This window comes from Leguminivora glycinivorella, chromosome Z (assembly GCF_023078275.1).
Source record: "Leguminivora glycinivorella isolate SPB_JAAS2020 chromosome Z, LegGlyc_1.1, whole genome shotgun sequence".
NCBI lineage: Eukaryota > Metazoa > Arthropoda > Insecta > Lepidoptera > Tortricidae > Leguminivora > Leguminivora glycinivorella.
The window spans coordinates 29923881-29938167 of NC_062998.1; the positions used below are offsets into that span (position 1 = coordinate 29923881).

Here is a 14287-nt window from a genome sequence, read left to right on the forward strand (position 1 = left end):
CTTTATTATTTTATTAGGGAATATTGATCGCTTTATACAGGTATGGAAATATTTTAATACACATTACAGGCTCTTATTAGCTTATTCCTTCTTTGCTTCCTCTCGGTACAAAATAATAGTTTTATTGTAATATAAAACGTTTATATTTTTGAACGAATCATAATTGACAGCTGTCAAGTTCAATTGTGTTTCTATTTCTGTTGACTTGATTGGCACTACTGCCCAAGTACGATTTTTTGTATAATTACAATGAAATTTGTTGTGTTCTAAAAACGGCAACTTTACAACGTACAAGTTATTTCGATGCCATGTGTTCTTGTTTCGGGACTGTGCATGGAAATTTTACGAAATAGTTAATTTATATTGTTTACACGGCTATAATTGTCTCTAATTTTGAAATAGTGTACCGTATCTGGATGTTAAGTACATAAGATAAAGTTTAAATTACTAAAGTAGCCTCTCCTAAACATACTAGTTGCTTTTGCTGAAGCCGGCAGCTAGATCTCTTCTTTATTATTGTAATTAAAAATGTGAAGGGTCAATTGCTGTAATGTTCAGAACAACAAATTAATGAGATAGTATACCGTAGACCTTATTATTCATTACCAAGTTTAACTTCGTCGCCAGTAGTCGGTATACGAAATTAAGATGGGTGAAGAAAGGGTTAAAATGCGAAAACAGCTTGGGTTGTTAGAGGGGGTAGCTATAATTTTAGGCATCATATTTGGCAGTGGAATATTTATATCCCCTAAGGAGGTGCTGGAAAACACAGGCTCAGTGTGGGGGGCCTTGTCAGTGTGGGCTGCTTGTGGATTGTTGGCTACTCTGGGCGCTTTGTGCTATGCAGAACTAGGTAAGCTGAATTATTTTCTTTTCGTTTTGTCGTAGGGTGGGTAAAATAACTACATTGGTATTATAATCTAGTAAAAGGAGAATACAATTTAATTAATTACTAATTAAGTTTGATATTAATACACCGTGTTTCACTTAACACTAAAAACCTGAAAACAGTTTGTTCAGAATCGAGAGTAGAATCGATTGAGCTATATCTTGATTAGGGATTGCAATCCGGTCCGGCGGATCCGGTAATCCGGCCGGATCCGGTGCTTTTTTCATGGTAATGTAATTTAATATGTTAGAATAGTGCAAAAAAATAACATTTACGCTAACATTTGAACGTAGCTTAACGGGATTGAAATCCGGTCTGATTTCCAATCAAAAAATAATTTAATACGTACGTTTTTTGCATTACTAGGCCGTTTGGAAGTAAAATAATGTGCTCAAGTGACACGTCAAACTTTCCGTCTTTGAATCTGTAGTGAAATCTGTGCAATTGTTTGCTTGGATGCAAATTGTGGAATAGTGGAGAGTGACAAAGGGCCATACGACAAAACTTTTCGTTAACATGTCACTGAGGTCGATCCTTCGCGTTTTCTGGCCAAACACTATCCGAAATCAAGACCTATTGAGTATGCCAGCAAACACCCATTAGTGAGAAAACCGCGACACAAAAAGTACATTGGTAGCACACAACTCCAAGAGTTCCCTCTAACGAAATAACGCAACCATTTCTTTCGGCTGGAAATAACCCGCCGCTGGAAGGAGCCTTGGCTCCGGGCGCCCTGTAAACTCATGGAAGCGTTCCGTTGAGGATGAACTACGAGCGACCGGGTCGAGCTGGAGCGAGGCCACGAGGGTAGCTGAAGATAGGAAGGCATGGCGCGAGCTTGAGAAGGCCCTTTGCATCTCTGTGGCGACGTAGGACTACAAGAACAACAACGTTTTCAGCATGATATAAGAAGTAGATAAAAAACGCAAAAAAAAAAAAAAAAAAAACGCAGAACGAACTTATGCAATTAACACTAAGAATACTTAACACCATGGCGAAAGCAGCAGACATAGAAAATTTCGATATATGGGAAATAAGTGATATTCATAGATTAGGAAGGAAAGGCGACAAAAAGATAAGACCCATACTGATCAAATTTACCTTAGCTTGGAGAAAAATTGCAATTTTAAAGAATAAAAAACTCTTTCCGGATAACATATTTGTAACAGATGACTTCCCAAAAGAGATCTTAGAAACTAGAAAAGAGCTGAAAGCGGCACAACAAGACGAAATTAAAAAAGGAAACCTGGCAATTATTCGCTACGATAAATTGATAGTAAGAAAGAAAACCAGCCATGGCACGGGTCAAGAAAAACGAAAGCGCTCTCCATCTACAACACCAGAGCAATCAAAACAAGACAAAGCTACAAATGACAAAACTGCACCCAAAAAAATAAACAAAACAAATAACTGTGAGTTTGCGAGCCACCATAGCGCTAGCTCTGCCTCTCACCCTTATATGAGCGAACATAATACTCAATAACAATAAGCACACACCAGTCCCCGGAAGAAGATCAATTCAAACACAACCAATATTAAACAACTACCAAAAAAACCTTCCCCAAGCCGGACAGTGGTCACCGTGGGGAAACGAGACCACAACCTTCCAGTTACCAAGGAACATCAACATATAAAAGAAGTTTCATATAAAAACCACAGCAATACTCAACACTCAAATCAAAACAAACTCTATATCGCAACATACAATATAAGGAGTCTATCAAGCCATGAAAGACTACTGGAACTATCAAATGCATTAGATTCAGTAAAATACGACATTATTGGACTAGCAGAGGTAAGAAGACAAGGGGAAGCAATAGAGGAATATCAGGACTTCATTTTATGCTATAAAGGAGAGACGCCAGGTCAGTTTGGAGTCGGCTTCCTTGTTAGGAAACATCTAAAGCAATGCTTAGATAGCTTTGTAGGCCTAACAGAACGAGTGGCTGTAATAAACCTCAATTTTGACGGACAACTGTTATCGATAGTCCAGGTGTATGCACCGACAGAAGCTGCAAGCACTGAAAAAGCAGTAGAGATTGCACACAAAGACATGATAATAATGGGTGATTTTAATGCCAAGATAGGTCAAGGTTTACCTGAAGAAAAACTCATAATAAAAAACCATTGCTATGGTATTAGGAATGAACGAGGAGAGAGATTGGTGGAATTTGCCTTCGAAAACAGGCTATCAGTCATGAACACGCACTATAAAAGAAGACTAAACCGCAAATGGACATGGCGTTCACCAAATGGCAAAGTCAAAAATGAAATCGATTTCATACTAACTAACCAACCCAAATTATTTCAAAATGTAGAGGTCCTTAATATAAACTTCCCCTCAGATCACAGGATGGTCAGGTCAACAATTATAATACAAAAAACCAAGAAGAATAGATCACATTTCAAAAATACAAATACAAACTCCGTACTAGACAACACAGTCAACATTGAAACATACAGGTGCAACCTATTAAAGTACTTACCAGACCTTCTAGACCAAAAAGAAAGCGACACAGTTCAAGACTTCTACAATAAACTAATATCTGCAATCACCTCAAGTTTGCAACAAATCAAGAACTCTAACAAGAATGAAAATCCAATCCTATCAGACCGCACAAAAGCTCTACTCGATAGAAGACAACATTTACAAAAAACAAAACCCAAGTCGCGCTCTATGAAAAACGAGTTGAAGGCACTATATAAACTGACAAACAAATACATAAAAAACGACTATAGAAATTATAGACTTCAAATCCTTGAAAAACATCTTACTAAAACGGGTAGCATAAAGAGAGCTCACAAAGAGCTTCAAACACACAAAACCTGGATCAAAAGTTTGAAGAATCAAAAAAAATCTGCTCAGAACCGCAAAGACGTCCTTGACATAGCTACAAACTATTACAGAGACTTGTATAGCGCAAAAGAAGATACAGAAGCAAGAACAAGTTATGAAAACAACAAAAAGCAAAATAATAGTGATCGACAAGAAGACAAGGTAGAATGTATCACTGAAGAAGAAGTCTTTAAAGCAATTCAACGCTTGAAACTTGAAAAAAGCCCGGGTCCAGACAACCTGTGCAACGAAGCCATTAGAGCTGCAGACTCCCTACTAAGTACTCCGTTGACATATCTGTTCAATTTAATCTTAGAATCCACAATGATACCGAAACAATGGTCAGAATCTAACATCATCTTATTATATAAAAAAGGAAATCCAAATGACGTCTGCAACTACAGGCCTATAAGCTTAATGCCAAACTTATACAAGCTATTCTCATCAATAATAGAAAAAAGAATAGGCATCGCTTTGGATAGCTACCAGCCAATAGAACAAGCTGGTTTCAGACGTGGTTTTTCAACTGTGGATCACATACACACGATCGAGCAGATCATAGAGAAACACCAGGAGTTCAACACACCACTGTACATTGCTTATATCGATTACAAGAAGGCATTCGACACAATACTGCACCCAGCCATCTGGAAAGCATTACAGGACCAAAAAGTACATAACACCTATGTCAATATAATAAAAGAGATATATAAAAACAGTTCAAGAAGAATAAAACTAGATAACCTTGGACCTTCCTTCGCAGTTAAAAGAGGCGTGAGACAGGGAGACCCATTATCTCCAAAGCTGTTCATAGCTGTCCTAGAATCTGTTTTCTGTAAGCTGAATTGGAAGACATACGGCTTAAACATCAGAGGAAAAAACCTCTCTCACCTCAGATTTGCGGATGACCTAGCCCTATTTGCTAACAGCAGCTCAATACTCGAACGCATGTGCAATACACTGAACGTGGAGAGCAAAAACGTAGGGCTAGAAATGAATTTCACAAAGACAAAAATAATGACAAATAGTTTCGAAACTCCAATATTCATAGAAGATGAACAAATAGAATACGTAGATCACTATGTTTACGTAGGGAAACAAATAAGTTTCAATGCCAAAGCAAACGAGCTAGAGATAGAAAGAAAGGTAAAAAACACTTGGAACAAGTTTTGGAGTTTAAAAGAAACATTAAAAAGTAACCTATCTATCCGGCTCAAGAAGAGAGTTATGGACACATGCTTGCTTCCAACTTTAATATATGCTTGCCAAACTTGGAAATTTTCTTCCAAAGCAAAAAGAATGCTAGTAACATGCCAAAGGGGTATGGAGCGAAGATTGTTAAAGATCAGTAAGATGCAAAAGATTAGGAGCTCAATAATAAGAGAAAGGACAAATGTCATAGACGCTCTAACCCAAGCCCGAAAACAAAAGTGGAGATGGGCTGGACATATTGCCAGGCTTACGGACGAAAGATGGACCTCTAGAGTAACAGACTGGATAGGACCAGGAGGAAAAAGAAAAAGAAGACACCCACTGGCACGATGGAGAGATGACATCACCAAAATAGCCGGGGTCAACTGGACCTGGGTGGCTCAAGACCGCAATAAATGGATGCAACTGGAAGAGGCCTTTACCTCATAAAGGGTTCTGGTGTGACTTTATTTTAATAGTTAAGATATATATTTTTCTAATTTCTGTAACATTACTGTCTTACTAGAAATAAAAGGCTTTTTTATTTTTATTTTATTTATTTTATTTATAAGAAGTATGAGGGGCACATTGCTACAAGAATCATAAAAAAACAATTCAAAGCTTAAATATGAACATTTTTAATAGGTATCCAGTAAGATTGTGGTTTCAGCAATAGCAAATAATACTAAGGTCAATTACTCTTGATGACTTTAATTTAGCTACTGTAGTTTTTTTTAGTTCTTCTTTGCGTGTGAGAAAAGTTAACTGTAAAATAACACAAAACATAATTATCTTTTTTTAAATAGTTATCTCATTAAAAGCTCTATAGGTATTACTGTAAAACAATACAGTAAAAATAATTTTGTAATGCTATGAAATTTTAAAAAGAACGAAATAATTTTATTTGCGACTGATTATTTTAGTAATACTTGTAACTGGTAAAAATGTTGATTTCTAAGCTTTCAACTTTTGGTTTATTAATCGTGAAGCAAAATACCATCATATTTCTCATATTATGCTGAAAACATACAAAGAAAGTAACTATTTGGGTACTTTTAATCCTCAAGGCCAATCCGGCTGGATCCGGCCGGATCCGCCGGATTGGGACCGAAATCCGGCCGGATCCGGCCGGATTGGATATCAGACCGGATTGCAATCCCTAATCTTGATGGGGGTAATATTTTTATTTAAATTAGTATTATTAGTTATTTTTTACGTGCCCATTCTATTGTACTCGTAATACAACATTGTGTATATCGCATTGCTAGAGGTTGTTTACCTTTTTTCAGTATTTAGGGGTATTAATACTGGCCGGTTACTTGGACGATTATTTTTTCCGCTACTAGTTTGACGTTGTTTGTCAGTTAAATCTTAATGTTTATCATAAGTCATAACAAATTGAACTCATACCTAATTACAACCTTGTCATTTTGAATATTGAGTTTATTTGTGCTTACTGCGATTACCTGTCCAATTTGAAGTTTACTGTGACAAAGCTTTAAAGTGTTTTACAGTGACATCTTAGCTGTCTATTGGTAAACCTTATGTCGTTGCAGTAACGTACACAAATAAATAGTCTTATGGTTTATGATGGTAGTTAGCAATTATTTTATTGAGTGTAGAGCTAAAAGTCAAGTAGAGCTGTACAGAAAATTAAAAATTCAATTAAAAAAAAAGTAACGATCAAATTAAAAGATGAATACTCTAGATGAGTTTAAAAAAAATAAAACCGCCTTCAAAAATAAGCGCGTTACAAAACACGGAGAAACTAAAAAGCCAAAAATAATAAACCTTTCAATTCAGATTTCTTATCGTATTGCAATAAGCTAAACATCCAAATTATAAACAAATCAATTATTTTTGTAGTCGGTACCAGACCTGTTCGTCGCCTTGCTATTGCCTGTTTGCCCCACCCAACCATACAAAAAAAAAAAAAAAAAAAACATTCAGTCGAATTGAGAACCTCCTCCTTTTTTGAAGTCGGTTAAAAAATAAAAATCAGTTGGGGTGTCTGAGGTTTTGAGTGATACCGGAAACACCGTGTATACACAATAGAATTCAATATGCAAGATCTGGGGCAATTTATATTACCAATTGATGAATTACGGATAATGATAAAATCAAAATAAATGACCACTGGATACATGGACACTGTTTTTATCAAAAGGTCATTTTCCATCACATTGGTGGAATTTAAACAGTGATAAACAAAGAGCTTAACCCTTTAACCAATTGATGTTTGTTTCTAGACATTTGATTAACCAATATGACAAGTGAGGGAGAAATCATATTAAACATGAAGCATTACTGCTGATTTACTAACATACATTTTACATATTTTCACTCAGGTACTACTTTGGCTCAAAGTGGAGGTGATTACCACTACATCAATGAGGCTTATGGATCACTGCCAGCATTTCTTTACCTCTGGGATGCTAATTTGGTATTTGTGTGAGTACATTTTGATATGTATTTAATAGTGTCAGTGTCCCAGAGTATATTTTCTTGCTCAACAAATCAAGAAAACATTAAATTTGTCTACCCCTGTAGGTGAAATCTTGATGTTTTCAAGCTGGAGGATTTGCTTACATTTTAATATGACTGAATTACAAAATTTATACAAATCAATGTGATGAATACAATACAAATACAGGGTGATTCATGAGTCATACTATAGTACTATCAATTAAGTCATAATTAGATCGTAATTGATAATTAGCTATCAATTAAGTCATAGTTAAGAAAAAAAAACACAATTCAGTGTTGCCCCATTATGAAAGTTGCTCAGTGTGACCCTCCCCAGTACCCTGTTCACTCCTGCTCACAAATCACCCTATTTAATATACACTGCTCAGCTTAGGGTAATTGCACCAGTTGACTGCAAAGACATTAATATGAATAAAGGGATGTTGTGACTGTTTTAGCTACAACTTTTTTATGATTTTATAAATTATACCACACCACACCACATGCAAAAAATTATATATTTTTTAAAATATGTATGTAATTGGTTTAAATACTGTATCGTTAAGTATGAGGACAACTTTGAGTAGCCGTATTTATTTGCTATTATATTTTTTTCTTAAAACAAGACATAGGCTTGATAAGGCACATAATAAGGTTCACATTTTGTCCTAGAAACTCGACGTGAAGCAAGTGGTTTAGACAGTATTGACTTAATCCTCCCGAGTAACAATTACGATTCCGGACAAATGCTACTAGAAAATTCACAAAGTGCGTAAAAAACGATACGATTGCGAAAAAAAATTGTACTGTGTGAACCTCAACGACATATGATCCACAAAGCAGAATATCTGGACATAGTCTAGCCATAGTTATTTTTAAGAAATAAAGTTCAGGATCTGTGTATGGCGGCCATTTAGAGAATGTGGCATGGTGCTTCCTCTAACTCCGACTTTGATGTCGAATTTAACTATCATACACTGTTTATATCGATTTGGTTTAGGCACTGTTCAAACACCGTGAATGTCAGTTAGACTTTGGCCTATGGCTAATTTTTTTATCTGTTTCTCTCATCCTGCTTGCATCAAAAATTTACGACAATCCGGAACGTTGCTCAAAATAGCGTTTTTTTAAATTATATAAATTCACCGCATTTATTCTGCAAGTACCCAATTGAAAAACCATGAAGAGGACTCTTAAAGAATATATTTTGGCAGCATATTAACCTTTGTTTGTTGAAATCGTACAAACAGTCATTGAAATATTCTCAAATTAAGCCAGATAGGGGTTGTCCGAAATTTATTTGCTAGACCTTAATGAAAGTACCATAAAGTCTCTAAAATAAAAAAAAATTAGACCTTCTTATATCAAATAGTGCTTACCAATACCTTCAGATCATACTCTCGGAACATAATAATATAAAATTATGCACATGTCAACATTTAAACGAGGTTTGTTTTGTCCTTATACTTATCGATACAGTCCTTATTGTAAGTATAACTACAGCTATTACAATTTTTCTCCATTTGACGAGAACACATTTCTAACATTTATTATTGTTTTTAGACCGAGTACAAATGCTATAATGGCATTGACTTTTGCTAACAACTTATTGGAGCCCATATTTCCAAATTGTCCCATTGAACCATTAAGCCAGAAATTAATTGCAGCAGTAACTATTTGTAAGTACAATCTTCATACTAATTGAGAACACACTGGCTTGATTCCGGGATTCATTAGAATGATGAAACATAATAGTTATGGTACTGTTATTTTAAATCCTATTTGTTTGCAGGTTTCCTCACATTTATAAATGCTTATGATGTTCGGTTTACCACTAAACTGCAAAATGTCTTCATGTTCACAAAAATATCTGCATTGTTCATAATAATTATTGGCGGTATTGTGTGGTTGTGCCAAGGTAAATTTCATAGCATAACTTAAAAATAAACAATTAAAGTCCTATTGTACAGTCAAGTGTAAAAATATGGGTGCGTACAACTTATCAAAAATATGTCCCATAGCACTTTATGTCGGCGGAATAAGGTCTCGGTACATATTTTTGAGCGGATAAAATCGATACGTATTTTTGCACTTGACTGTAGGAGTAAGAGCTAAATATGAATGCTTGTTTTCAGGAAGGGTTGAAAATTTTGAGGATGGCTGGGAAGGAACAAAGACATCAGTTAGTGACTGGTCTGTTGCTTTCTACTCGGGAATATTTTCGTATTCAGGATGGTAAGTACTATTCAATACGGAGTAGATTACTAAGTACATTATGCGGTACCTCTGGTTGACATTCGATAATCTGGATACTACCTACTTAATGCAAAATATGGCATTTTCAACACTCGCATCTAACTCGGCCGTAGGATTTATTATGATATTGCCATTGATGGCAGCCAATTTTGCCGCCGAAGATAAGCCGTGCTCTACGCTAAGCTGGGCCCTTTGGTCTGGTCCGCTTTTTCTTCGATCCGTTTAATAACCTGTAAGGTAAAAAAACCTACTAGCTTGTTTTTATCATTTCATGTACCACAAAAAGGAGTTACTTGAATTTCATGACGGAGGAACTCAGGGATCCGTTCGTGAACTTGCCTCGCGCTATTTACCTATCTCTGCCGCTGGTGACCGCCATTTACTTGCTGGCAAACGTCGCTTACCTGGCTGTGTTGGGACCTACTGGAGTTAGGGCCACTGAAGCTATTGCTGTCGTAAGTATGGTCAATGTAAAGGTCTTGTGACCGCGCAATGTTGCAAAGTAAATTTAGATTTAACCTGACTGCATATCTAGTTGCTTCTGTGTCTAGTTGCCGTATTGTTAACGTCGTACGTCGGTATTATTTATCTACCTAAGTTCGGACTCGGCAACGTATAGCTGGTTTCGTGCAGCTGTGTTCGATTTATACCTATAGTCAAAAATAACTAGAAACCACGGTAATACGTCAATGTCTGCAGCCACCTCATTGCGCCGGGTTTCAATTTGCACCTTTCATTTTTTTTTCTCCTTTACCATTTTTGTAGTGTTAAAGTAAACAATGTTTCCAGGATTTCTCCATAGCCGCATTAGGCTGGGTGCGGTACGCCATGCCCTCACTCGTCGCGATAGCTATCCTGGGTGGGCTGACCGTGCATATCATGACGTCATCGCGCATGTGCTTCGCCGGCGCCAGGAACGGCCACATGCCTGAACTACTTGCACACATTAACGTTAAATGTATGTCTCCGTTGCCGTCCCTCGTTTTCTTGGTAAGTCGAGGGTTTGCAATGCAATTAGTCCTACGTGGAAACTCGTCATGACAGACTAAGGTCTCTTGGAAATTAGATTTGAATTTGACTCATATTCAGGGACAGATAGTCAAAATATTGAGCACTTTTTCCTATTACATACTTGTTACGAAGAAAATGTAAGCTAAAGTAGGTACAAAGGGCATTATTTAGACGCTCTCATTTCTAACAAATCTATTTTGGAGCCTATGAACGAGTAAATCGACTTGACCTCTATGTTTTTATTGTTTCAGATGATAATTTCACTGATAATGCTGATCCCTAGCAATCTGACGTCGCTGATTACGTACTGTACCATAGTCGAGTCCTTCTTCACCACCCTCAGTTGCAGCGCCGTGTTGTGGCTGCGGTATAAGAAACCGGACTTGCCTAGGCCTATTAAGGTATTTTTCATTTATTAATCTATTAACTGATCAGTTGGCACTACGGTAACAGCTTATCTTCATCTCTTATTTTGTCTGTATTCACTTTTTGTAGTAAAACTCATGTACCTAATCTAAATCTATCCACTGTGGAATACACCTGTGGATTGGATGACACCTTGGACTTGTTCGAAAAAAATAGCTCATAACATAAAGTTCACATTAAAGTCACACGTCGGACACTGGCGATCAAATATATGATAGAGGCGCGTTCCTAGCACACAGTCTAAGCACGTGTAGGTGAACGCCTACTATGTATGTATGAGTGAAATATGACAGATCGACTGTTCGCGTTTTTGACAGGTGGTAACTGTGAGGTCTGTGAGGTAACCGAAAGGGGTTGGGTGGCACTTTCAGCGGGGAGCGGAAGTGGCCATACTGTACGATAGTACTCTTTATTATACTATGCTGAAGTACAGCTTAGGATACAGTATCGCTTATCTGTGGTGACCGTCCTATCGGGTTACATAGTATACCGTCTGGTGCAGGTGCCGACATGGATGCCGGTGGTGTTCGTGTCTCTGTGCGCAGTGCTGCTGGTGGTGCCGGTACGCGCCGAGCCGGTGGCGGTGCTGGCGGGCGCGCTCATGACGCTGGCCGGCGTGCCCGTCTACTACGGCTTCGTGCGCCGCCGGCCGCAGTGGCTGGTTCCCGTCGCTAGTGAGTGTTGACTATAGGTCCTGTGCACGTGGATGCCGGTGGGCGGTGCTGCTTGTGGTGCCGGTGGTGGCAGTGATATGAACTTAAGTTGTCAATTGCCCTTATATAACTATCAGTTGTTATTTTCTTCTTCTGCGTTAATGTGACGTAGGTAGCCAAAAAATACCAACAATTAAAAGAATTCCGACCCTAGTACATAGTTCTAAATACCGATCATTAATAAATATATTTTCCCACGTTATACCTAGCATTAAACTAAATAGTTTTTTGCTGTTAACGAAGACTTTTTTGTCACTAACATTGGCTGTTTCGTAAGTCTTAAGGTATTCTTTTTATTTCAGCTCAATTCACCCACGGATGCCAAAAGCTGTTCCTATCAGCCGTAGAAGACAAAGAAGAATGAATCCTAAGACTTAAAACATTGAATCTCACATCATATCTCCCAGTTTAGTTGTTGTACAGTCTCTTGTTGAAGTTTAGTACCTTTTGCTCTTATTATTAGTACTCTCTTTAGATTATGTTTGATCTGCTTTGTGTGATTTGATTAGACTTTAGGTTGCGTTGTTTTTATTTAACTTTAAGTGTTTTGAACATTAATGTAAGTATTTTTGTGTGTTCTTTATGTAGGTACCTATTAGTAAAAAAACACACCAAAAAAGAGCTTTATTTGAGACAGTCGTTGCTGTTAACGCGCTCAAAGAAACGTAGTCCTCATTTTATTATACTTACTTTTTGGGTATTAACATAACCTATTGAAAATTCTGTGTTGAAACAATAAAATATGTATAGTATTTCAACCATAACTATTTCCCTACGTTTTAATTTTAACGAATATTCAAATGGAAGAGTATTAAAAATAGGTGAAATCTGTTTTCTGTTTCAAATTTTTTCAATATTAGAAAATGGTTATAGAGGAAATAGGGATTACTTTTGTATAGAATAACGGCTGTCCTTTTTTCTCTTAGTGCTCTTTTATTAGGTATGTTATGTTGTTTTTGATTATATTATTATAATGATGTTTTTACTCGGCATCTTACTGATTCGATTTACTAATGTAACAGTATTGCTCTCAACATTTTGACTCATTTAGTTACTTACATAATACTTAGTATGTATAGAAAAATCGGAGGGCAGCTATTATGTACTTTGGTGTAGCTATATTAATCTCATGCCTGGTTCCTGTTTTTGTCATATGCGTATAATTTGTTCACTTAATGAAAAAATAATCATTTAATCAGATATTGTTACAAGTAAATATTTACTTGGCGTTTTATAAAAACTTGGTGTTACACATTTTTACAAGTTGGATATTAGGTGCGAAAGGCCCTAGAAAAAAATTATATTCGCTTCTTTTCCTACTGACAAACTTGTGTAAATGACTATACAATGTGTAAATTCAATACCGACCATAACTTGGTTCAAGTTAGAATTTGTCCATGTCCAAAGAAACCCGGTTGGTATATTAACTTGTATGTTGCGTTACATTGTTTGCTTAGTTATTTGCAGTAAATTTTCCACATTAATTAAGTATTTACCTATAAAAAACCTTAGATTTAACAGTAACCAGTATAAATATTGGGCCGCATTGAATTTTCACACTGTATGTGTATTGTGTATCAAACTCACCATGTGATTTTTGAAGTGAAACTTCTAATCCGACTTGCAAACGAGGTTGTAGGGGGTATGAAAGCACTGTAGTACCAGGGTTCCAGAACCGAAAGGTGGTAAGTCGGGGTTACACACACGTCTGTCTGTATAAACATTTTCATATATGAACTTCCCTAGCTACACTACACCATAGTTCCGATCACATGTAGCACCAGGGGCCGCAGAGCAGAAGCGAAAGGCTAAATAATACAAATTTAGCTAGTTATATTTCCTATCACCTGTAGTACTAGGTCCCCAGAACCAAAAGGTGGTAAAGCGGGGTTTTTTCAGTGACGAAAATTGATTACCTATTTACGTCGACTTGCTGTAACTGCTCTAAGTCTCGGTGGCTAGGCGGTGTTCGTGCCGGAGTCACAAGACAGAGATCCGTGGTTTGATCCCCGGCACAGGTGTACTTTTTATGTTTTTTCTACTCCCGAACTGTTATTCGTCATTTACAGGGTCGTGCATATATCTTTTAAGCCCTATATAAAAGTCTATTTCCCAAAGCCAGCGTCCGCCGGCTTTCCGCGCATGCGCGCAGTATCGAAAAAACTAAAAACGCATTGTTTGGCTCTGTAACCATGGCAACGCATTGTTATAACGATAATGCGCGCGTGCGCGGGAAGGCTTTGGGCAGCTGAGCTGAAAGTGCAAACTTTTGCGTCAAAATACAGGAAACAGTGTGAATTTCACGAAAGTTATTCAAGAAAACAAGTGCATGGTCGTAGAAAAAGTATTGTATGCAACGGTGTTTAACTGAGTCAAAAAGTACTCGCGGCGTCTTAATAACAATTTTCGGCTTCGCCTCAAATTCACTCACGCAGTCACGCTACTCGTCTTTTTTGACCTCCTTTAAACGCCTGTTGCATAAAATACTATCGTTTGTGT

At 37.1% G+C, this 14287-nt stretch overlaps 1 protein-coding gene across 1 annotated transcript; it reads left to right on the forward strand.

The window, feature by feature from the left end:
* The first annotated feature begins 304 nt into the window (after nt 1-304).
* On the forward strand, nt 305-14022 carry LOC125241527 (Y+L amino acid transporter 2). Its single transcript, XM_048150055.1, has 10 exons — nt 305-853; nt 7265-7367; nt 8946-9061; nt 9175-9300; nt 9518-9617; nt 9925-10093; nt 10428-10628; nt 10901-11050; nt 11578-11749; nt 12091-14022. The coding sequence occupies exons 1-10, from the start codon at nt 649-651 to the stop codon at nt 12150-12152; spliced, it is 1404 nt and encodes a 467-aa protein (XP_048006012.1). The 5' UTR covers nt 305-648; the 3' UTR covers nt 12153-14022.
* Nucleotides 14023-14287: the final 265 nt, after the last annotated feature.